This window comes from Ips typographus, linkage group LG8 (genome assembly GCF_016097725.1).
Source record: "Ips typographus isolate SLU linkage group LG8, UJ_Ityp_2.0, whole genome shotgun sequence".
Classification (NCBI taxonomy): domain Eukaryota; kingdom Metazoa; phylum Arthropoda; class Insecta; order Coleoptera; family Curculionidae; genus Ips; species Ips typographus.
This window is the reverse complement of record NC_138429.1, coordinates 3,087,982-3,114,677: the sequence shown is the minus strand read 5'-3', so window position 1 is coordinate 3,114,677 and position 26,696 is coordinate 3,087,982. Positions and strand designations below refer to the sequence as shown.

At 37.1% G+C, this 26,696-nt stretch overlaps 1 protein-coding gene across 8 annotated transcripts in view; it reads left to right on the top strand.

Moving 5' to 3' along the window:
- unc-13 (protein unc13 homolog) overlaps window positions 1-26,696 on the top strand; it is a 68,802-nt gene that overhangs the window by 26,907 nt on the left and 15,199 nt on the right. For 3 of the 8 annotated variants that reach the window (XM_081985458.1, XM_081985459.1, XM_081985457.1), the window contains 5 exons: window positions 20,302-20,342; window positions 21,710-21,806; window positions 25,211-25,285; window positions 25,345-25,564; window positions 26,310-26,430. In XM_081985458.1, the coding sequence (XP_081841584.1) occupies window positions 20,302-20,342; window positions 21,710-21,806; window positions 25,211-25,285; window positions 25,345-25,564; window positions 26,310-26,430 (554 nt within the window). Of the gene's footprint in view, window positions 1-6,082; window positions 6,415-13,249; window positions 14,843-14,971; window positions 15,366-15,469; window positions 19,285-20,301; window positions 20,343-21,709; window positions 21,807-25,210; window positions 25,286-25,344; window positions 25,565-26,309; window positions 26,431-26,696 lie in introns of those variants that run through there. The other 5 variants (XM_081985452.1, XM_081985454.1, XM_081985455.1 and 2 more) reach the window with 3 other exon arrangements.

Genomic DNA, 26,696 nt, shown 5'->3' with positions numbered 1-26,696 from the left:
GTTTCCAGTTTCCTACTTACTGACACGGAAAATTGTACCGTATATATGAAATTCCAGTCACTAGTGTGGAAAGTTTCTTAAAGTTTGTGTGTTTTTGCTAAATTGAAATACACACTGACCAAGTTATGTTTAGACAGCAAAGTTTTAACTGCTATTTGCACAGAAATTACTACCTACAATTCAGTTCTGATGATTTTATGGACAAGTGAGCATCGTAAACGCATGAGTTATGAAACGTGTTGGTTGGCAATTGATTTATTTTACTTTTTAGACTTTTAACCACAGATTTGGATAGTTTCCAAGAAAATCGCACTTAACGAGTGAGGCCTGAGACATTAATTCGTTTCGGACGACCAGACAAAATGTTTTACTGATTTTTAAATTGCTTTTAGTGGATTTATAAAGGAAATGCGAGATACCATATTGATTTGCACTAAAAAGAGGGCAAACCACATACAAAAAACTTTAAACATAAAACGAACTTTTCCCTATTCATTTCGCAAATAAATCTTTGACGAGAAAGCCTGTTTTGGAGTCCTACAAAAAAAGTTGTCTCGTTTTCACTCCTAACAAAAGGTTTTGTTCCTTTCAGACTTGTAATAATGCCACGTCTTTCTTGTGTGCTTCTTAACTCAAAATTTCAAATTTGTATGGTGAAGTCTAATTTCTGAACTACTACTCTAAATTGATAGTAAAAGAGTTTTGCAGACTGGAAACATCTACCATGCATTTAGAGCAGTGCATAAACTTGTATCGTCACTGTTGGCAATCCTGTGCAATGTATGCGTTTTCCGGAAACTTCTTAGAAAGATAGCCCGACCATAAAGCGAGAGTAGTGCACGTTCTGATAGGTGTATGTACGCTTTCGAAGGAAATAGTTGTAAATTTCCATCTGGGGCCTCTCTAAGTGTATATCAGCGTAAATCTGCACTCTACTTCAGAATTATGGATCTTGGGTACATAATTAACGTTAGAGTAGATTGTACGACCAGACTTCCAGCACTAGAGTAATTTCTGTCAGTTATCACGTGGTTTTATTAACTATATTCTGTATAATGTCACGTGATTTATAAACCATAAGTTTAAACTCAACCTGGCAACGTTTTCCTCTATTTTTTAATAATCTCGTAGTTTCAACAAGTCTAAAGCCTTTTCATGCCATTTTTCAGCACATTTTCTCCGCTAGAAAATATACGACGACAGTATTAAACGTAGCGAAAAAGGCGGCCATACACGACAAAATAACAGCTTCCTGAAACCACATCTCTAAATCAAAAAGCGTTTCGGGGCCAGTTTTGCACCGCGAAGAAGCCGTTTCGTTAGCTGTCGGGTATCTTAAATAATAATAGTGGCATAAAATGGGCGAGACAAGGATGGGAAATAGGGCCTTTGGCGTTTTCCGCAGTAATTTTCATGGGCAGGAGCGAGGTTTAACTAACGAACCGCCCCCCGATTCGTCCCTCTATTTCATGGGGAATTACGACGTTTGTTCTTTTTGACTGCCGAACCGTTTGAGGTCAGCAGATCTGGACGGAATTTTAATTGTACAAAAGTAGCTTTAAAGAATAAGCAGTCATGTGATAACGAGTAATTTTTTCTCTCTTCAATCCAGTGTTGCCAATCTATTTACAGCATTTTTCCATTTGCCACTACTTACTGCTGTTGCTCACGTGATAACTTTATCAGTCCAGAGCATTGATTTGTAATTTCCATGCTTGTATACAATAATATGGCAAATTTCATGTTGAAAGGTGTTGTCACGTGTCAAAATTGACGGTCTGACCTACTAATCGAACTGAAGTTATAATATTTTGATGTCTGCCGAGTTCGATAACATCATTCATTGTTCTGGCTAATTGCCACTTTCAGTCGCTCTCTAATGACAAATAATCATTTCCCGTTATTACCATTATTGATTTATCATTTCCCACCGCTTCTAATGAATAATTCAAGCCCTACTGGCGCGTTTAGAAAGGGACTGATATTTCGAAAAAAAAAACACTAAATACGTTAGGAACTAGAATGGTTTGTTGCGTGTTTTGGCCTTTTTAACTTTCCGTGAAAACTTCAAAGCTCAATCTATTATTGCGGTTCTTAGGATGACAGTAATGGAAAACTTTTTCAAAATAACGTTAATTTAAAATTCCTCGACAATTTATAAGGGGAAAATATAAACAAGGGGCGTATTGATCCGGTCGTTTATCGAGATTTGGACTGACCTTTTGGAATATTAATGAATCTGGCATTTTATTGTCCTCGATAATTCATTTTCTCCTGCTGTATTAATTTGAGTATTTTCGAAATTTATTATCGTCACTAATCGATTTTTGTTTTGTTTCAGGTAAGTCTTATTTAACTGTCTGTATGTTCCATGTGAATTAATCAGGTAAGCCGATTTTGTAAATATTAGCACAATTTTCTTGGCGTGGAAATTCTAATTTCGTGTGTTGTTAAGTTGTTAGTTAATTATAATGCTAACAGGTACGTATAATTTTATGTAATTTAGCAGATAAGTGAAAAGAACAAAGTTTCTGGATTACATCTATCAAATGACTATTACAATTTGTTAAGTTAATGGTTCAAAGCTGGCTAAATATGAAGATAGTCATCTTTAAGACTAATTTTTCTCCCTCAATTCAGCCGACTTGATGAGTTGTCATTAGGCCAGACGAACGTTTTTTTGCTCTTATTAGATTCTTTATTCTCTTTTGATGCCTCTTTTACGCCTGCTCACAATATAATCCTCGATTGTCACCTTAAACGGTGTAACAAACGTTTGTTATTAGCCATTTTAAAAAGAAAAACGTAGCTTGTATTTAACACAGTTTTTTAAAGTAGTTTTTAATTAGTAGTGTACAATTTTGCTCAGTTACACTTTAAGTGATATTTATAGCTGTCAGAAAAATGTCAAATACCAAAATAACGTATGATTTTGGTAAAAGTTGTATTGGCAGCTCAGTGAAGGCAAATTTGACAAACTTTGACATTTAATGACCGTTTAGGACATCCAAGATTTCGCATCCAAACGCGTTATGATCTAAAAATCACATGGTGGTCACGTGACGTTTGTATCATAACGCGTTTGGATCCGAAATTACTTGGTCTCGTGATATCTGTCACAGCTGTCAAAATAAACTTAAAACTGCCATCAAACTCATTATTTTCACATTATTACAATCATTTTGGTGACTTACTGTTCGAGTTGTATTTACAGCTCTACGAATCTAAGTTTTAAAGATGCAATGTTTGATGACAGTTTACGATATAATTTTCGGTCGCGGCACAGCTGTCACTACTGTCAAAATTAGCATAGAAGTGCCATTAAATACCAAATAGTTTGTCCATGGGATAAGTTACAGTACAAGTTATACTTACAGGGCCGCATTCGTTTTCACGCTCCATGGAGCGTTTTTGAGCGACGTTTTTGACGTCACGATGACGTAATTTGGGAAAATTATAATTTGACCAACTGCCAAATTACGTCATTGTGACGTCAAAATCTCTCTGCTCGCTCTATGGAGCTTGAAAATGCGGCCACAGCTTCGCGTAGGCAAATGTGACATTTATTTTTATGTCAGTCTAGAACGTTGGTTATGTTACATTACAGTTGACAGATGCAACGTAGTAGCAGTTTATGACATTGTCTTCAGTCATAAGACAGCTGTTTCAACAGTCAAAATTGCCTTTGCACTGCCATAAAACTATAAAGTACCAAAATAGTGGATTGTTTTGGAAAATTGTATTTACAGCTCTATGATGTCAACTTTGATAGATGTAACATTTGGTGACAGTTTAGACATTGTATTTGGGGGCTTTTACTTCTAAACCAATCTAAGGGGACATTTGCCTCACGATGCACCTTCCTTTCAAAACAAACATCCATAAAAACATTTTTTCCAAGATGAATTGTTCAAACAAGAAATTCCCCAGTAACGAGCCCTCTCGAATTGGAAATCGCCGTGGATCTGGTGCATCCTAAGGGAAGATGTCGCTTCCGGTCCGTGGCGCTTTTGGAACGGGGCCATTTTCAATTCTGGAGCAACAGGACGCGCTCGCTTATTCAATTAAAACGAACGAGTTAATATCTGGCCTGTTGCGAGGCGGAAAATTTAATTCCAGGTCGGGCCTTCCTTATGATTTCTTGCCAGGACAACAACAGTCGGAGAAACTTATGTTTATTTAATGAAGTTGCACTCGGCGCTTCCGTATTTACGCCTGGATTCAAGCCAATGAAATTTTCATTCAGACCTTTGGCTGGCAAAACTCGATTGTAAATGCCTACAGTTGGAGCAATCCGAATTCACCGGAACAAACTAGCAATTGCCCCAAACTAAACTGTCGACAAATCGTTGTGGCCCATAGCCAAACGTGTAACGGAGGCCTAAACAATTTTTTACCTCTAAACAAAATAAACAGGATTGGTCGGCCCCGATAAAATTCAATGTTGTGTAGGCAAAAATGTGGTTTTGCCCCGTTTGTTTCATTTATTACGGTTTTTTTTTTGGAACAAGTGCAGTTGCAATTTAGCCTAGTTTGTGGTTCAAATTAGTTTGTTGAAATGCCACTGAGGCGTTGGTGGCAAAGGTGTGAACTTAACCAAAGTGACAATTGTCACATGACTGCAATAATTTTCTACAAGCTTGCTGCTTTTTTTGACCAATCACCCAACATGCAAATTTTTTTTATTAGCTAATTAGTGAAATTGGGGTTTTTAAAAAACTGCTGAATTGGACGTGAAAGGACGACGTTAATTCATTAGGGTAAACCGTCACCGATAAGACACGTATTAATTAATAATTTATAATGAGAACGTCAAGACCATGTAACTCGGGCAAATCGTGCGGCTCGGAAGGATTTGAAAAGATATCCCTTCATTGATTTCTCCCATCTTAATTGGGTCACAAATATTCGAAATCAAAGATTAAATTCTCTCTGTCATGGTAAAGCGGAAAAATGTTCCTCCCTCTGGAAATTTATATACATATATATAAAAGGACAAGAACAAATGATATTTTAAACTGGAAGCATAATTCCGTCATAAATCTGGAAACGAGCCGGGGTTTCGTCGACCCCTAAGGGCTGGAATTTCCAGTGCCCTATACGCACTTCGTAATCGGGACAAGGCAAAAGAGGAATATTAGAAGAATAATTTATGATAATATTAGTATTAATAAAACTTTGTGCTACTGAAACGTTTGCACTCAAAATAGGATGATGTAAGGGCAAGTTAAAGCAAAAAGTTTTTTTTCTCTAAAGATAATTAATATAATTATTCTAATTAACTGTTAAAGTGTGGAATAAATTTTGTTCAGGACTAAGCTTTAAAATGTATTCAAAAAAAAATACCCAAGTGTCATAAATCCAGTTTAAGTGTCCATATGTCACTGTGCAGAATCTACGACGGTGACATATCAGTGGCAATGTGCACATTTCATTCTAATTATACGGATCCGGGACAACCTTCAATTATCCCTTGGGTCGTAATGGGCGGTTTACGTGCTCTGTATGCCCGAATCGATGGCAATGTCAATGGGTAATGATAACTTATTGGCCATGTTCGATTTCACGTAGATGCGTCGCAGAGATTGCCTAACTGTGGCTTAAAACATGATTTTATTCGGTTTATTAGGTTCGGTTTTAGTCATTGCAATAAGGAAAAAAAAACAATGACTAGAATATTCAAAGTAGTTTGTTGGGTGTGATATACAAAATTAACGTCATCAATTAATAGCAATAGCACCTAATTTGGCAAATAAACACAAAAAAAAACGTTTGTTTTTTTCAAAGAAGAAGATAAAGTGTTATCTCCTCCTCTAGAATATTTAACCAAGTTTGGTCATTATTCCATTAAAATTATCGAGTTGGTAAGTGTAAACCACATTAATTTCAGACTAGTGCTAGTCTTATAACTCGCTTAACATACATTGAGTAGAAAAGGGGGCCAGTGGTGGTAAACGTGAGCAACAGAGGCTGTCACACAACAGCCCCGAGTATATAGGAAAGTTCGCGCTCGACGAGGCGCAAGCGGAATCAATATGCGGCCTCGCACATGGGGCGCAGGCTTACGAACTCCCCGGTGGGACACGGGACGCTCAGTTCGCCGTCGACTTCGCGGAAGTTGTCCTGGCCCTCCCTCGTTTCTTGTCCGTCGTTTTTCGTAGCCGCGACGACATTTTTATCGTATTTTTCCCGTGTTTAATTGTTGGGGCCTCCCGTTTTTCCCTGATCCCGAAACTCCGCACTCTTCCTATAAGTGTTTGTACAGTGTCCGGATGTTTACTCAGTTGCCTTATTGTCACGTGCGCGGGTTTTTTTACTCGAAGCGCCAGTAAAGTATGCGTGTTTTCGTTCAAAAAGGGATGAGAGTGTTCAGTGTCTTTTGGGGAAGTGCTATTGTGGTTTGGGCCAGAATCTGTAAGTCGATTTGTTTCAAAAATCCAGGTCCAAAACATATTCCAGGAGCAAAAAGGTGATAAATATCTTCTGGGAGTTGAAAATGCTGACTTCTACAATCCTCATAACTTTTCTCTTGTTATTAACTTCAACATGACTAATCTTTAAACAATCTTGTGTATTCTATTATTTCTGTTGATCTATGCGAAATCTGTATTGTCGTTTCATTCACTCACTGTGTGAATAATAGGACGGTTTCATCATGTTAAATCGAAGGAAAACCAGTTTTGGGGCCCTGACAGCTTTGAAAACTGATGGGCAACTTTAGATTAATGGTAACGTATGACTTAGCTTGTCATGTTTTATATTTTCTGGTGTCAGGATCATAAAATACGAAAACTATCTGACAATAAATTTTAATATCTACCAAAGACTTATCAAATTTATTACAACTAACATCAAACAGAATTTATTACAAAATCTCAAAGTTTTGCTCAACAAAAGTCCTTTCACATTCAAATAATGTTTTTTCAACCGCATTTGGGAGTGGAATGACGTTATCATGACATGTCCGTCGTAATTCGGTTTTTACATGTTGCCGCAGAAATAATCGCACATAAGACTGCCCTGCACGATCCCTCTGATAAAGATAACCACCAGAGTAAACCCCATTATGATTACAGGCTTAATCGATTTAATACAGATGAGGGAGTTTCATTGCTGGCAAAAGTGTTTAACTTCCACATTTGTGTAATTCTTCAATTTTCCAATGTTATTGATACTTTTTCAGAACAAAAATATTTCATAACTTAAGGAAATACGATTGTCATTTTATTATAACACAAGATCACTAATTTGTGACACCGATTTATAGAATTTTCACTGAATGAAAACCAACATAAAACTCTTTTCTCAGTGAGCAATAACGACTTCCTCCAGTAATGTATAGATTTCAAAAGACTCCTACTGGAAATTGAAAACTGCTTGGAGAACAAAAGAACTTTTCATGACGTGTTGTATCGAGCATCAAAGGTCCCGGTGTGTATTATGGGAATCAGTGGCGTTACCGTTTGATTTTCGATTTTTTTTTCAAAGGTAAAAAGTTTAGTACGTTAGTGATCGAACTGGTGCGTGTTCAAGCGTCATTAGGACCTGGAAAATTGTCTGCGGTCGAATTGATGTAATTTAAATCTGTTGTCGGAAGCACACGTCTACTATCGGATGTCTTGGATAAGTGGCCTTTAATTTAACGCCCTTTTTGTGGACGCTATTAATCAAAATTGTTTAACTTAAAGCACCACACAACAAAACAAATAAATCACTGAAAAATACATTTTTTCATAGTGGATTGGAAAAGCGGATGTGTGAGACTATAAAAGGAAAAGTGGAACACTAAAAGAGAGGAATAACCAGTATAGTTTCCAGTCACGTCCCCTCTCGTTCTAGAAGAGGGTTAAACTTGTTATCACTTTAGTGTGTGCAAGTATGGCATCATCAAAACGGATCCTTGCAAAAGATAAACACATGGTAAGCGGTTCGGAAATATGAATTTCTCTAATGTAAACACAAAACTGAATGGAGCGAAGAGTTTATATTGCATTTATATGGAAGTTGGCTTTTAAAGCTAGAACATTACGCTTTGTTTAAATAGGTAAAGTTGGGATTTAATGGAAAAAATTGTAAATTGTAATTTATGCCGGCCTCTTTAAATATACATAAATACTGAGAGAAACAGAAGGGGGAGGATTAATTGATGACGTATATTAGATCGAACAGAGCGTTCACCCCTTTAATACGAAATAATTTAAAAGCAACTCCAGTTCTCGATCGATTTCCTTCGCAAAACTAGCTTAACATTTAATGCGGAATATGAAAATGGCTTCCTGTCACCTCGTTATTCAGTCTGTCGAGTTCAGAATGTAATTTCCTTTAAAAGGGAGGTCAAAATAAACTTTCAACCCTAAAAAACCTGAAACGAACCTATCACAGCTGCATGTAAGCAAGAAAATGCTTTTTAGCAGTCCAGTCTAATTAATTAGCCATTTCTGGCATACATGGGTTATACCTTTGCCAACACTGACCTTGGTGGCCTTTAATATGAAAACTTTCCCAAATTATAACCTTTTTCAAAACTTTTATTATCGTTTATTAAACCGACCCCAATTAAAATTTCAATTAAAGCTAATTTCAGTCCATCCATATCGTAATTAATTGTGCCGGTGGGTCGTTTATCTCTTCCGACCACAAAAAATTACATCAATATCCAACCCTTGCTGATGATTTTAATATTCAATGGAGAGTTTATTTTTGTCCCTCTGATTTTATCAGGTAAAATAAAACCGCAGAAATTTTTATATAAAATCTCAAAGGAGAATGTACTTACTTAATAAAAGAAACATAACGGGATATTAATTAATTGAGTATTACTACTTAAAAAAAAAAGATTCTAGAAGTTTTTAATTAAATAATATGGTAAAATCCAAATAGTGACCTATAAAAACGTATATAAAAAAAATGGCAGTCGTATTGTTACAAATTATGTGCTGTATGGTTTAATAGCTATATAATAAAATTTCAACAGCTTAATTATTTAACGTTTTGTTCCCACCAGATGTTATTACAGCATCGTAAAGAAAATTTTCAAAAATTTCTGGAGTGTTTTATGACACTTCTGACAAGTTTAAGGAGGCTTTCGGTAGTATTTAGAGGCTTCTGGTGTTTCCAAAATTATTGTAAAGGTTTTTGGCAGTTTTTGAGTAGTTTTTAGAGGCTTCTGACATTTTCAAAATATATGCAGGGGCTATTATTTGAAGGTTTAGGAAACTTGTACCTCTGGCAATTTGTGGGAGTTTTCATTACCGTTTAGAGGCCTTTGGCAATTTTAAAAAGTTCTTGGAAGATTGAAGACATTATTTGTAGAGGTCTCTAACCAGTTTTGAGAGTTTTTCCAGTATTATTATTATATCCGTGTTATGTAATTTGTTTTTTTGGATTTTGAGATAGATGCAGAACTAGTCAGATTTGTAGGTATAAAATATTTTGGAATTACCTTATGAATAACAGAATGACAAACATTAAATAGGTAAAATTCAACTCACAATAAGCAACTGTCAAGAATGAGCACATCTGGATAATTCGTTTCCTTTGACTGATAGATGGGCAACCTTCCAACCTGTAGGAAATCATTCTGACAAACTATTCTAGTTTTTCCATTTTTCCTGATTATCAGATCTGAAAAAGTTTCAATATCGCATTGGGATTAGAAGTTTCAAAGGATTTGTTCGGAAAAATTGCGTTAACAATAATTAATTCATAAAATTCCAGCAGGAAAACGATGTAAATCGATAAAGATTAAAACTTTTCCAAGAACGCTATATTAAAAAGTTCAGTTGGAAGTTTCACACGTATTTTAAAGCTTTCAAAGTTTTGCCACTATCAGTTAAGTTAAAACGTCTATGTATAGCAAAAATAGGTAAGAAACTTGGATCACTGAAGACGACATTGATTAAGGACAGCATATTGTGATAAACTTTAAGGGATGTTCTGCTAGCAATTGATGTCAAACTTGAGACACTCTGTAGAAGGATCAAGTATTTACACAGCGTTTTACAGAGAAGCCCAAAAAATACTATAGTCACAACAATCTAATTCTCATACAGTTACTGAGATGAAATCTAACGGAAAAGAGTGGCAAACAAAATGCATTTTGATAGAGGTTTGCAATCCCCATGAAACTTTACAACCCTTCAGGGTGTTGTTATCTAGTAAACATATTAAAAATGCAAACGAAGCGAAAGTCAATAGTGGAGCAACAGCTGAGTCCCTGGACCTGTCTATAGTGCTGTAGGGAGGGAAAACTGGGTCAGAGGTGGAAATTCAATCAGAAAGGGATTTCACTTTAGGACTGATAAGTCAGCCAAGAAATCATAAGAACAGAAAGATTTCCCGCTTTCCAAACTGACGGTTTGTAGTCTACCCAAAAGTTCAAATTAGTTTTTAATATAAAGGTCAAACTTTGAATTTTTAACGTCTTTGTAACGCTTGCTCATTTTAAACTTTACACTACTTGTGGGTAAGTTTCAAAATTGAATTATTTGACAAACAACCGAACTTTTACCATTTTGTGATTTTGTACTGGCGGTAAATCTGGCAAACAAAAAATGTGACATTTTTTATTTGAAACAAAGCTGCAACTGAATTTTAAACTCCCTTGCTACATGTACAGATTACTAGGGAAAATCAATGCAAATTTATTCTTTACAATGAGCAGCCTTCTTGGTTTGAATATTTATGCTGGGAACGTATCAAAGTTGCATTTTTGTTTATCATACGTGTGAAAAAATAGTTGGTTTGTCCCACATTTAGAAAACAACTAAACGGTTGTACTGTATTAGCATAATTTGAAATTTATCACATTGTATAATCATAGGCAACCGTGTTTTAGTGTGTGTTACTATGGTCCCTAAAGGACAAGAAGTTTATTAGCATACATCGTGTTATTAGGGTAATTGTCTTGCATATTCACTGATTAAGACTCGCCAACTTTAATAACTAGGAACACGTTCTAGAATTGTCTCCCATTTAAATAGATTGGATTTTCTATAGCAGTTTCAATTCAAGTTTTTATTATTTAATCAAATTAATCGTCGTCTCTATTGAACAAATTAGCATAATAGTTTGAATTTGAATTTGAGTGGTAGTTCTAGAATGTTGAAATGACAACGCAAACACTCGAAAATGGCGCGTTCCGATATTTCAAGAGCGCAAAAGTCTGAAATAGGCAATTAAAGGGCTAGGGGGAGGTAGAGGGGTGAAATTGAGTGTAATAGTGAACGAACGCGAAGCAGTTAATGGAAAATCAAGGAAGTTGGCTCGGGAATTTTTTTTAAATGCTGATGTTATTGGTTCAGAGAGTTAGCTTAGACATCAACAGGTAGATTAAATGATCAAAAATGTCATAGTGATTTATGCTAGGTCTACATGGACAGCAGCTTGTGTTAGGTCAAAAAAAGTAGCAAACTGAAATTTTCACCTTAATCACTAAAGTTGTAAAAATAATGCAAACAAATTAAATAATTGTGTCCTTCAACATACAAAGAAATCGATTAAACTATGCTAATTTAAATATACCAGTGTGTAAATGAGGTCACATAAATGCGCAACTTTATACACACAAACCAATATAAAAAGTATTATTGTAAGTATGCGAATTCGACTCTACTTAAACTACTTAACATGCTAGTTTCATAGGAAATTGATGTTTTTTCTTGTTTCGAATAATTTCCATGAATCTCCCATACAATTTTATCGTTTAGTGACAAAAACTTTTATTCTGAAACCCGAGCTTATTGGCGATGATTGATTGAAACTAATCGATTCTAATCGCACTTTTCCGATCAAAATCGTTAAGTTTCTGTTTTGAATTTTTATCAGTGGCGTATCGGTTACAATGACGTACATTTCCCAGCATTAAATTTACTCGGAATATTCCACGATTTTATTAAAAACTCCGGTTTCGAGTTCTCAGCTCGTTTTGCAATTTCACGCCCAGCTTATTACTATTATACGTAAATCGAATTTAGCGCCGAACAGTTTTAAAATCGATTTATCAACAAATTAAATAACCGATTGACGTGTCGGATTATAATGATTGAAACCTGCTGAGAAAAAAATGTATTTGAACAGTGTTAATTTTTGTCCCATCTGCAGGAAAACTTACTTAATGCTTGAGGGGTGGACGGAAAGGGGTTAAAGTCACCCGGAGCCTCCTTATCCGGTAAACTGGAAAAGGACTGTTGCGTGCAGTTCGAGTAAATTAGAAAAGTTTGGGCCTCCTGCATTATTCTTCGGATCAGGCGTAATGGGAACATCCAGATGCGCCCGTCTGGATTGTTCCGTAACGCTAAACCGGATAATATTCAGTTTTTCAAGGGTGAATAAGCTTCCAATCGAAAATTCTGCTGTATTTCACGGAGAATGAGAAAAACGGAAAATCATACACAGGTAATTCAGACGATTGATTTTGGCTTAAATTATACTGCCCACTGTTGGAACAACAAAAATTTGAAAATTGAAGTGTCTGATTGGCAGCAAAATTAAATTCCTTCGTACACCAATATTAATTTATAAATTTGGCACCGTGACAAATCGAGATTTAATCCACTCCGGGTTTTCCGGTCGGTCGTTTTACACCGGATTTCCCTTAATTTGACTAAGATTAATTATTGTATGTACAGTCCTGAGTAATTCGGTTGACAGAATATCGAGCAATGGTCCGAAACTTTTAATGATCCCATTTCCGTAAAAAAAATCGCTTAAAACGATTTATCACCGAAATCTCGCTCCTTTTATTAAATTTTAGATGATTGGGTCGTCCCTTCGAGCAAAAAGAATCACGAGGTAGCAAATACCCCTTTTGTGCATTAAGCGACCGAGACGGAAGTCGCCATCTTTGTCCCCCACATTCGCCTACTGCGCAATTAAATGAAACTTCCGAAGTTAGTCGTAAAACAGTTTTGTTTATATTTAGTGGTATGTGACTTGTTGTTCTTGTTTGTTTTGCTTTTCGGTCCGTTAAGGGTTAATTTTTGCAAACTTAAATTAGTTGAATTATCGTCACTGATTTTCTGACAGTTTACGGCCGCCATACTGAACGATTTTTGTCACCCTCTTTGATTGCTATTGCTCCTTCCTGCTGTCGTCCATTTGATAAAATGGAAAATTTATCAACCAAGACTACAGTTATTTTTGCGTTTTCAGTTAGATTCACTATAGTCTTTTCCAAGTTCAATCTAGTAAAATTGCCTTGAAAATGTTGCCAAATTTTCTGCAAACAACTGTTACAGATTTTCAGACGATTTCAGCGTAGCGGTGAATTTTTATTCTCTCACCTCTGGACTGGAAGAAATTCCAATTTATCTACGTGAGATCCCTAGGGAACCGCAAAGCTGATCCCAAACATTGCTACAGCAAAATTCGATTAACTCGGTACTTTTCAAAGAGTTTTGCGGTAGCAATGTAATTCCGTTTTTTTTTTTGTTCATAGTTTTTTAAACTTCAATTTAGGAATTAACACAAAATTAAATTAGACGTCCTTTCAATTTACAAATTCATTATTTTAAGCAAATTTAGAGGTTTTAATATTTGCCATTTTGCCATCTGAAGGCTGAAGAAAATTAATTATTCAAATTTATTCTCCCACCGACCCGATCCTGTTGCTATCTTTATTTAAAAGCGGAAAAAGAAATCGGGAACGACGCCAGCCATATTGTTATTATTATTTGACAGCTCGGCCAGGGTATAATTAAGAAATTTCCAACTCATAATTAACTCGACGTTGTAATTACCGCCCTTTATTATGAGGTTCGTATTGTCTATCAACTTTCTTCAATTAGTCACGCCTTTGCCGGTCCAGGGTTCCTTAAGGTCACAGATTCACGCCCCTAAGTCTCATTAATTATTATACAAGTATGGTAATTTATGAATTAATAATATGAGCAGAGTAATAATCGATCTGGCAACACAGTGGCTAGTTTCTGATTGGTCAAAAATAACAGCTTACGCCTAGCTGCTTTTCTTAAACTACGAAATATACGGCACTTTAGTCTATCCAGCGAACCTACGGAGTAATAAAATTCGATGGGCGGCAACTTTGGTCGGTCCGCATTACACTGTAAAACAGGTACGTAAAAGTGAATCCAGACATGAGACCCGAGAAGTCCTTATATTAGAGAGAGAAGAAGATATTATATTGTAAAACGGGCCGGATATAGACCAATACTAATTTTCGCTTTTATTACTCCGTAGGTTCGCCGGATAGACTATAGTTACGCACTAAATACATCAAAAGAAAACGGGATTAATGTGAATCGCATCTACTGTGTTACTTCAAATGTTCAAAACTGAAATGCTTAGAGAATACAGTAATTATTCCAGCGACAGTTGAACAAATTTTGGAACTCTCAATGATAAACTAGCTAGTCCGAGGGATTTATTCATTATCCCCTTAAATTACTGAATGCAAATTAACCGGTTTGTTACCACCTAAAAGTACAGTAATAAAAGGTTTAAGAGAAATATTACAATAAAACATTCTTAATTTCATTTGAATGCAAATTATTCACAGTTGCTCAAACTTTTATGCTCCTGTAGGATATAACGACCTGGATTCCGAAAATTGTTACCTCCCTCAATCAGATTCATTAACTGGTTTTTGTTTCAGACACCCAACCAATTGAAATGAACTGCTAAAAGTGTTCTAGTGCGTTATGAATGCGCAATTGCGGTGCGTTGACGGAGTTTTACGAGTTTTAGTGTCACGTATGATCGGTACTTTAGCAACGTCCGCGGTAAAGTATCGGAGTTACGGACATGTCGCGTGAGAGGGTAGTCACTCCCGCTTTGGAGTTATGTTCAACTACAACGAATTTTTGCGTCCGTACATATCGTAGTGAGTAACTGGAGTTGATGTAATTGAAGTTTATTTTAAACTTCCTTTACATCACTTCAATGATGTAGGAGGCGCAGTTTGTTGTTTTTTGTCACATACGTCTCCTACTTCATTGTTGACCATTTCCAGCGGGTCAACCTTACATATCATGACGCCCTAACTATGTAGTGCGCATGCGTTCTTAGTCGAAAAATGAGTGATAGACACCTCGCAAACTCATCGGACAATATGACGCCAGCCATACCGCATCCGGCCTATTCGGACGCCAACGTCGACCACGTGATCAACGAATATATGGAACGGCTGGGCACTAGATTGAACATCCTCGAAACCGAGCTGAAATACGCCTGGAGAGCGCTGGACCTTCTGAGTCAAGAATATATCAAGATGTGGGAACGTTTGGAGAAGCTAGAAGGACTTCTCTACGAGCAACAGAGCGTTATTTCTCAGTTAATGACTTTCTACACAAATGGCAGCGGACGAAGGACTGAGCCTACGTTGTCAATGCTCGAAGGGCGATTAGGTTTGCACTAATTTATTGAAAACTCATCTAGCACATGCTAATCACAAATCTTGTTGCTAGCTGAATCAAAAAAACATGTTTTATTGTTATAAACTAATTTCTAGGTGAGCTGGAAGTAATCCGCGAAATCTTAGGCAACGGAACAGTCGAAGATGGTTTGGAAGAGGGTTTGGACGTGATCAGGGCCCACGATACCCAAATCCAGGAGATTGATGAACTGCACGTTCCTGACGAGGCATTCTACCGCAGCCTGAATCAAGCTTACGAAGAAGAACTTGTGAGCAGCGACCCTTTGGATCCTTTAGGACCTACTAGTCAATTGGACATGATTTGGGAGGAACGTGAAGAAGAGGAGACGGACAAGAAAAGAACGCCAATTCAGGAAAATGTGGATGATGAAGAGGAAATCTACAGTGCGTTAGACTATAAAGATTATCGAGGAAATAGTTCTTGTGTGAGTGAACAGGATATAGCTGAGCTCAGTAGGATCGATTCGATTGATCACATGGCCATGGAGAAACTGAATGAATTGGATAGGCTGAGCAGCAAGTTGCAACAGGACAGTGTAAACATAAAGCAGCTACAACGTAAGCTTTTGGAATCCCCCATATCATTAGGGGGAATCAACGAGGAGCCAACTAGTGATAACCAAGAAGTTGAAGAAAAGTGGACTTTTTCTAGTGAGGTGCGCGATCAGAATGACTTAATGATGGTGGCTAAATCCGAACTGCCTAATAATACTACGTATTCAACGCGTCCGAATTCTCGACTAAGTGTTACGGATTCAGATAAAGAGGTTGCAGACGCTCTAGCTGGCGGTATGAGGACTCCAACATCTCCAAGGAGACGACAAGACAGTGCAAGTAGTGAACCGTTTTCAACCGTAGATGGCAGACTAGCTTATAGCGCAGCTGTTCAGCACGTCGAATCTGCTGAAGCTGCAGCAGCAGCTGCAGCTATAATAAACTCTACCAACCCTTTTTACTGTGGTGATTTTTTCAAACCCCCTTCACCCACGTTATCCATTTGCAGTGTCCGGACTAGGCAAGATGGTTATGTGGACCCGGAGAAACCTTCAACTTACAGTCCTCCACCACCAGCTCCTAACGAAAACAACTTCCTAAGTAGTAATGCATTTTTAGGCCCTAGTGCTCATTCACCCAGATCCCCTAAAACATCTCCGAAACGTAGTAAGTCTCACTCTTCTAATATTGTCACGGTAAAAAGTGACTCAGGATTATCCTCCATGTCAGGATGGTCTAGTTTGGAGAAATCTCCTGAAAACGTAAAGTCACAGCATTATTTTTCATTTACCAACAAAAAAATCCCCGAAGACAACAACGAAGTCTTACCTGGAGGGCACCCATTATCAGCATTTACCAGCGTAAAATCCCCCAACAACATCCAACTTGACGGTTATGGGACTTTTGTTCCTGCTCCAGCTCCAGCTTCCGATATCAACGTAAGCCCGAATCGAAACAAAACGGCTGAACAAACCACCGTCCAACCTAAAACCTATAACATGTATTCCAGTCAGCCAGCTATTTATTCAGTGGCTGGCAGCAACAATAAAGATTCATACACTTCAGTATACACCAGCAACAGCGCTGACTATATCAACCAAACTATCAACTACCCCGACTTAGTTGAACCATATGAAAGCGAAGCTGCTAGCGCCCCTTATTACAACCCTCCAGCACCTCAAGAAGATGAAACGTCCTTGAGACGAAGATCACTAACTCGGTCTTATTCTACAAACAAACCACCCGATGGTCTATCTAATCACGAAGGATACAAAACCGCAATGTACCGTACAATGTTTCCTACAGGAAACATCACGGATGCTTTAAGTTACTATCCAACTTCAAGCAGAATGTTCCAGGAAGCCCAGGACACCGCAAGCACTTCCAGTTCTAAGGAAACTTCAGAAACTGGATACTCTCCATACATGGACCGAAGGCAACAACCAATTTACGAAAACCAACAGCAAATCGATCAGCATCAACGTAACTGGCAACAACAGAGACAGGACGCATCCAGGCTTGACTTAGATCTAAGAAACCGCAACGTACCAGAATACGTGGTGCAGCAAAGACACATTGAAGGAGGTATTGAGGTTATCATGACCCAATCTGGAGAGTACATAACCATAAACAACAGTAGTCACCAGGACAAAAAGAAACTGAAACGGGGTAGTACTTTGAAATCTGCAATGAATTCGGTCAGTAACTGGTTGCCTGACTTGCATCTAAAACGTCATCGATCCTACTCTCTACCCGGAGGAATTAAAAAGGAAGAATTAGATAAAAGTCGTCAAGGCACTAAAAAGAAGAAGAGGAACGCCATAGTGTCCACAGTTAGTGGCATTTTGCAAAAAGCTAAACGAAAAGCCCACGGTTCTCATCAAAGCTTGTCAGATCCGGAACAGTCAGAAAATGAATGGGTCATCAAACGCGCTAGTAGTGTGGTGTCTGAAGATGACCGAAGTGAAGATAGCACTAGTATGTCCGAAAACTTGTTCGAGAAGGAACTCTTTGCAAAAATTAGCCCCAAACCAAAAAGTCGAAAAAGCAGCAAAAGCGATGAAGAAACTCGCGAAACTATAACCACGGCAGCAGCCGAACTTCAACTATATGAAGAAGACAAAAGCACAGGGAGTGGGTCCAGTAATATTTTCCCTACAGTTGGGGAAACTAAGAAAAGTAGTGGATCTTCTGATAAAAGTGACGAAACGGTAATAATGGACAGCAAAATGATTGTAGTGGTTGGTGGTGGAACCTCCATGGAGTTTGCTGTGTCTAGAGCGTTGGGCAAGTACAGGCAACGTCACTCCAACTCTTTTACCGACGACCAGGTGCCGGAAAACGAAGAAATTGGTGTGAAAATCGAAGAAGTATATGAAGAAGAAGAAGAGCCTGTTAAAACACCACCTAAAGTAATAGAACAAAAATCTGTAGAGAGTGACACTAATAACAAATCAGAAGCTGAAGGCAGCCCCAGCTTTCGAGGTAGAACATTTCCAAGGCACCAGCAAAGTTTGGAGATCCCAAGTCACCGTGGTGATGACGAGGACAGCAAAAGTACTCACTCCTGGAGGAGTACCTCCAGAGTGTCTTCTCGCAGACAAAGCACTGAAGATAGCATCGATAGTGAGGATGAGTGGTACTGTTACGAATTGAGGAAATTGGAGGAGATGGAGAGGCAGAAAGAGCTTGAACAAGACATGGGGTCAACTCTGATTGAAGAACCAGAATTGGAAGATGAAGAGCGCTATGAGCCTGAAGAAGAAGTGAAGGAAAAAATGTCTTTCGTGTTGCGAGAGCTGAGGATGAAAGCTAAAGTTGTGGAAGGAGTTTTAGACCATAAAGACCATAACCTATTGACAGTTATCGCGGCCAAAAAACGTGGTTCATTTCACTTAGACGAGGCGGCAGCACTTTTTGAAAAAATTAAAATTTACCACCATGAATCCTTAGAGAGAGAACGCTTGGAAGAGGAACAGAAACAGCATCAGCAAATTCAATACTTGGAGGAGCCAGCAAAAGACGAAGATGACCGATCTTCTGGAGCTACGTCAGGTCCGGATAGTCCCCACCAAAGCACCGACGAGTACGATGAGCTGGAAATGAAAATTAACGATGAATTCGCCAGATGTCACTTGACCAACGAAGAAGAAGAGGAAAAGCTGAATAGAGAGGCGGCTTCCAATCAGTACAACAAACAGACATCACCTGACCAAACCATTCCCCAGATTCACGTGGCCTCGCCCACTCCCAATAAAGAGGAAGCCCCCCAAGAGAAGGATACCCCAGGCAGCAAGTGGAAATTATTAAAAACACTAAAGGAACGTAAAGCTGAAGAGAAGAACAACCAAACCAAGCCAGTGGTTGAACCTGTTCAACCACCTAAGGAGGAGAAAGTGAGTATGTTGGGAATGATGAAGAGTTTCTATGAAATCCACGTTAAAACCTAATAAGTTCCATAAACCATATCATGTTAAATCATCATCTGTTAATCTGTACGTTCAATATTTCATATCACATAGAGATGTAGTGTGGCGGTTATGAAGCTGATTAAAATAAATCGCTTGACTAATCTAATTTCGCTAATTAGTGCTGATTAAGTGACCAAAACGAAGCGTGAAACAGTAAATTACATTGAAAACCACTCGGGATCGATTATTTACAATTCAGTCAGTGACAATCCGCAAACTGTCCAATTATCCATTTTATGGATATTAAACTTACTTGTCTGGTAAATGTCGCGCAATGCGCAATATTCGGTTGAATTTTTCGATTAAATCATCACAATCATGATTTTTTCAAACATTACGCTTAATTTGCTTTGAAAGTAGATGATAATACAATGTTTAGTGGATAACTGACTATATAGTAATAGACTGATTTTCAATTATAACAATCTGATTCTAACCCTACTATTACTGCCTTTTTAACAAAGTTGTATTATTAATTATAGAGGTGTGGAAAGTTAACTGTCAAATTACTACCATTCCATACATCTTTGTTGGAAAACATTGGTTTGTAATTTTCTTACTATGTTTCACACCCCTATATACAACCTGGAGGGTTTGAAAGGTGATTACTTCATACCCTCCCCCCCACTCAATTTAGGCTTCCGGTACGGCGATTAAGTCAATTTTAGTGCTTTATACCCCGCTATACGCGACGTAGAGTAAATGTGATTAGAGGAAATATACGCTTTTTACCACCCTATTACATTATTATACACATAGAAAATTGTGCTAATATACTAGGCCGCAATGATAAATTATATACTATTTTTTCATAATTTGTTGTCAAATAATGTTGTGTGTTATAATAAAGTTGTTATGTTTACCACTCCCAACCCCCTTCGGGGGGTGGGCGTGACGTTTTGTTGTTTTAGACTTAATGTGGTTTTTGTGTTTTTTTTTTAGAATGGATCGATTGGAGGGGACGGAAGTGGAAGAGGAAATGGGTGAGTTTATAATAATTTTATTATTGTTTAATTTTGTTATTGTTTTGAATGCTTTTAGCTTAACTTTTCGCAACTATTTTGATTAACCATACCGCGTTTGATAAACAACCGCACTTCTTAACGCGTTCCCAAAATCCCGCCTTGAAGATCGGAATAAAGTTTCTAAAGGCTCGTCTTATTTGAATTGGTTTGGAGGGCTTTTATTGTGCAAACACCGGGCACAATGGCCTTATCATTAAAGCTCCCACTAACCGACTTCAAAGTTTTCCAAACAAAAAATGTGCCAATTTCTCCGCAAAAATGCAACTTAGACAAATGATGGTGTCAGCTTGGAATTTTCCTATTGTAGCCTATTTCGTATGCGGTTCTGGCTGCTTCATTAATTTTAAATAAATTTTAAAGCGCTCGGTTTTCGAATAATGTTTGCGAGTTTAAACGGTTGCGTTATTATTCAAGTCTCTCTTGGTCGTACAACCAGTTCGTTTTCCAGTTTGTCGGGATGATTAATATGCTAGTCGCAGTCGATAGCGGTATTACGACTGCAAACTTCGAAACTACTTGTTTCGTTCATAATTCTGTAGAGTATGACACACAGTAATAAAAATTTATAGAACTTGCAATCGACACAAATAATGCTTTTTGGCTAAGTTAACCCCCAGTGTTTTTGATTATGCAAAATATGTGTCTTTTTTAAAAGGATTTATTACAGTTTGAGTTAAGTAGGAGGAAATTTCTAAACGTCTCTGGATTTTATAATTAATCTACTGACTACTCAGCAAATTTCAGGGCCTTAACCCTCAGATTGTATTTCATTGCAATTTAACTGATATTTTTTCATTTTTTATGTAATGATCACAGTTTCGGTAAAGTAAGGTTAGTTTATAGAAAAAAAAAACAGTACGTCTTTGGATTTTAAGGTCATTTTATTTTTAAAACAGCAAATTTCAGTGCAGTATCCCCCAGATTTCGAAAATACTGACTGAAATGGCGTTTTATTGCATTTCTGACTTTCCTTCATTTTCAAAAGGATTACAGTTGAGGACGCATAGTTTAGACGTCTTGTGTCTCATTTGTTATCAGTTTTAACAGATTTGGGGCTTTCTTGACGATCTTCAGTTTGCTATCCCATAAATGAAGAAATATCTCTTCTCTTAATTTCCTCACTTCTTTCCAACTTGCTTATGTTGCATTGTTGCGTTTTTCCTTTTGTAGACTGTTTAACATCTTAATTACTAATGTAATTTTGTTACTGATTGTCTCAAGTTTTAGTTGGATTTCGTCTAAAACTAAAGCCTGAATTTTCCTGCACCATCGTTTATATTATCTACAAGCTGAACTAGTATAATTTCATTTTTTTTATATTTTAGTGGACCAGGAGACAACACGTTTTACAGCAACATCGACATCAAACCGGATATCCGGCCCATCCGGATTGGCAAGCCCAATCTCCTGGTTTCCGATTTAGTGAGTATCGATTCACTTTTTTTTTATAATAATCTTCACAGAAATTATAATTAACAAATCACAAGTGCAACTTACTAAAGCCTACAGAATTAGAGTAAAATTGTCATAATGAAATCCAGTTGGGAAAGGAATTGGTATCATGTACTTAAGAAAGTTTAATTAAACGTCCGTTTTCCAGATTCCGGTTAAGCCCTTAAGGCGATTTTGTTGGTCAACTCCGAGCTTAATTTACTGCACCAAATTGGGGTGTTGACTGGAAGTTTGTACAAAAAAAAAATAAAAAAGAGGATTTTAAACCTAACTTATCATCAACAATATAATCAGCTTTCTTAACTTAAATCTTTCTACCAAATTAAGTTTCACCACTCATTCATTTTAAACAAATTATAGGAACTAAGTGTATTTGTTACAATTTGTTGTATAAAACTTTCTTCAATGTTGTGAATTACCTTGCTCGAAAAAGGGCCTGGGGAATTCAATTGCCTGCTTGTAACTTAAATCGACGTGTAGCAAAAACCACATGGGTAACGTATCCCCAGGGCCTTTTGCTTTTCTTCTCTTTCTCTGTTTCTCTATCTATCTATGTCGCTAAAAAAAACCATATTACTAACGTGTCTGTGTTGTTTGTTCTTTCTATTTGATGGTTTGTGCCCTCGACGCTTCCAAAATCTCCAGGTGCTCAAGGTATTAGGTCGTTTTTCACTTCCGTTTACTTTTTTTGCGTAGTTTTTCTTAGAATCATCAGCATCGTGCATGGTTTCTCATTTCTTTACGTACAGAAAAAAAAATAAGCAGCACCTAAAAATTTAATAACCACCTAGTTATATTAGTAGCTATAAATAGCTTCAACGTAGCTTAGTGAGCTTGCTGATAAACAGAAACGACTTTAAATAATTAATTTAGCAATTTGCATTACCAAACCGCTTATAACAACGGGCCCAGTTTGCAGTTATAATTTAAGTGCATATGACTGGCATTCTTATAGCTCGAAAGTGGATCGATAGGGAACGCATTTAGTTAACCCATGTAGCCCCGATAAACGCCTCAAGGTTTTTTTTTATATCCACTGGTCATAAATTTCAAGGCTCAGATCAAATGCATAGATGATTGACAGGATATTTGACAGTTATTATTGCTTTAAACTTGATTTATTATTGGGGCTAAAACAAATCTTTGGGTAAATATACCAACCCACTGAAAAACAGACTCTTAACAAGTTTAGCTTGAAATGCTCAACCACTGATTGTAATACTGATTATTGCGAGTAAAAAAGGGGGGTAAAATCATAATTTTCTGTGGAACAAAACGGCGGCCCGGGGTGGCAAAACAATGCCTCGTTTGCCGACTTGGGGCTTGCCGGTAAACAACTAAATTGTCGTACTTTGCATGTTTCGCTTTTGAGCTTTCTTGCCTCCCGCTTAATATTACGTGCAAAACGCTGCCCTTCATTGTTATTCGGCCCTTTTCGCTGGGCCTTCGACGGCTAATGAGCGTCGCACAGGGCCAAATGCTTTTTTGTTGTAATCAGACTTTCTTCCAACTTGTTTTTCGAAAAATTTCAAGTTTAGTACGGGCCTGTAAGTTTTTTTTTGCATGGTTTGCTACGAAGAAGTAGTCATAGTCACCCTGGAATGTGTAAAAGTGTAGAAAGTTTCAATATGTAAGAAATAGAGAACCGTTCTGCCAGTCGTTGTTAACAGTCAAAAATTATTAACAAAAACTTAGTTAGGTTTGTGGTTCAAATTAGTTTATCGAAATGCCGCTGAGGCGTTGGTAATTAACCAGAGTAAATATTGACAATTGTCACGTGGTTGGAGTAGTTTTTTACAACGTACCGTCACATGACTAACGTCGTTTTTTTTGACAGTGACACTTTTTTTATGATTTCGGATCCAGTTATGTGCTATAATCTAAAAATCACCTGACAGTGTGTTGAGATTTTTGCAAATACTCTAGATTTACTTATAAGCTTTCAAAGTTGTTGTTGTTAGTCAACAAAAAGTCACATTTTCTCGAGGCAAACTGACAGAACAAAGTTTTGATGGTTCTCTCTTTTTACCATTGATTCCGTATGGACACTTGATATGTTATTCTAAAGCAAATGTAGATAGCGGTTACGTCATCAAATATGTATCTATATTAAATTTTGATGGTAATTCGCACAGCATTTGCTAAGTGCCAGCTAATGTATAGGGTGATTGGTTGAATTTTGACCACTCCCTTAACTACCTTAATTTTAATTTTAGCAAAAAACGTTAAATACAAAACTAGTAGATATTTAGGTCTAACTTACTTTAAAATAAACATTTATTATACAGGGTGTCCCAAATTTGAGTAACGAACCAAACTTATGTTTTTTTAAATACAATGACCAACTTTTTATCCAATATTTGAATTCTACGTCAAATTCTAGGCCTAATTGATGTGAAATGTTTGTGTTGATATTTAACTGTTTCCGCAGCAGCGTTCTTGATTGATTGAAGTTTGACCATCTCCTTAACTTCCTTATTTTTGATTTTAGTAAAAAAACTAGTTGTAGCAACTTAGTTGTAGATATTTAAGTCTACTTTACTCTTAGATAAACAGTTAGTATAACTTAAATATACAGTAAGTATAACAGATGCTGCTGCGGAAAAAGTTGAATCTCGATACAGACATTTTACATCACTTAGGCCTAGAATTTGACGTAGAATTCAAATATCGGATAAAAAGTTGGTCAATGTATTTAAAAAAACATAAGTTTGGTTTGTTACTCAAATTTGGGACACCCTGTATAACAACTGTTTATCTAAGAGTAAAGTAGACCTAAATATCTACTAGTTTTGTATTTAACATTTTTTGCTAAAGACAAATTTAAGGAAGTTAAGGGGGTGGTCAAAATTCAACCAATCACCCTGTACCTATATTTTCTAAATGACAGTGACAGGCGGCTCAAACAGGTTTTCAAAAAAATTTAGGTTACGACGATTTCAATTAGTTTGTGAATTTCTGTTCAATGAGATTTAATAAAGCTGGACACAAATACACTAGTTTTGTACCAATCTTACTAATAAAAATTGATGATTGCTAGAGCATAAGCTGACTTTTTGATAATGACGTAACCGTCATTTGCCTTGATTTAGACCATAGTTGAATTCACTTTATCATACTTTTTTTTTCAAATCGAATAACTAGTTTGACCCTGCGTATATTTACAGGTTTGCAGCAATGCTCAGCAGTACATACAGGATGATTTGTTTTTTTTTTTAGTTTGATCACGAATCAAAATAGTAGACACGCTTTGAGTAAAGCACTAGAGCTAGATTCTAGCTTGAGGATTTTCTTAATACCTAAATTTTTAGTTTAGTCTAGTTTTAACTAGAGTTTGACTGATAATTAATTCATGAAACACTGTTTTTGTTTAGACTATGGCCGCGACCAAAAGAAATGCCGGTTTAACGTCAGCAGTGCCAAGAGCCACACTAAACGATGAAGAATTGGTAAGTTGACAGTCTATAAACATCCTTTGGACTAAATTGTTAATGGTTTTGTTTACTAGAAAATGCACGTCTACAAGAAAACCCTCCAAGCCTTGATCTACCCTATAAGTTGTACGACGCCTCACAATTTCGTGCCTTGGACGGCAACTTCTCCAACTTACTGTTACGAATGCGAGGGGCTGTTATGGGGCATAGCCCGACAGGGAGTCAGATGCACCGAATGTGGAGTGAAATGTCACGAAAAGTGCAAAGACCTGCTCAACGCCGATTGTCTGCAAAGTAAGTTGAAGATTTGAACTATCGATTGTTAACTGGAAAAATAGCCCGGTACCGATCAAATATTTTTTGTCCTTAAGCTATCGATTTCACGTCGTGGCAGCTTTCCGTTTCATGGCATTATCAGACATATTTAATATATATCCACGTTTTTCCACTATACCGGGAATTTAGGCCACGCATTTAACTCGATTTTTCGCCACTTTTGAATGGAATCGTTTTTCAGTCCAATAGTACACTACGATAATTAACCGGGAGAGTTTCATTTATCACACGACGCCTCCTGAAACCCATCAATTTTCAGTTAATTCCAGTCTACAAGAATTATATAGGAAAGTTGTCGGTGTCTGGCTTAATAGTTGTTTTTAACTTGTTTTGTTTGATTGATTGAGTTTCTATTAATCTGCACCGTTCAGTTCTAGTTTCAACAAGAACCTGTCACTGCACGTCAATATCATTTTACTTAATAAAGTGCGATAACAGCAAAGTCACCCTCCAACCTGCTAATATTCTTCAAACTAGTGTTGGGACAGGCATAAATCAAAATTGTACGATTTGACAGCGCCAGCTTTTCGGTTTCCGATACACCAATAATCATTTATTTTCGCTCGTGTAGATTTAGATCCAATTGATTGACAACATACGGACCGAAATAAATAGCCTAGTAAAATTAATGGAATCGTTTTAAATGAGTTTTGTGTTGTACCTCACAATGGCTGTGCTTTCATTTATACCAATTTGATTTTAGGGGCGGCCGAAAAAAGTTCAAAACATGGAGCTGAAGACAAAGCGAACAGTATCATCACCGCCATGAAAGAACGTATGAAACAGAGGGAGAGAGAGAAACCGGAAATTTTCGAACTGATCAGGTATGTCGAAGTATTGGTTGTTGAAATGCAGCTACTAATGCACAAGTTTAAGTATACTATTCCAGTAGGCAAAGGACAGGCTCCGCCCTAGGAGAATCGGGAAAACGCCCGCAATTTATTGTATTAATATTCAGAGGTGTAATTCCCTTTAAGAACAATGTCAAAAACAAAGCTTACCGTACAGGAATAACATCGTTGTGTAGCGCACACACATGCAGGAGACAATCTTATTATCCTTTAATAGTTTTCCGCCTAGCAATAACGTT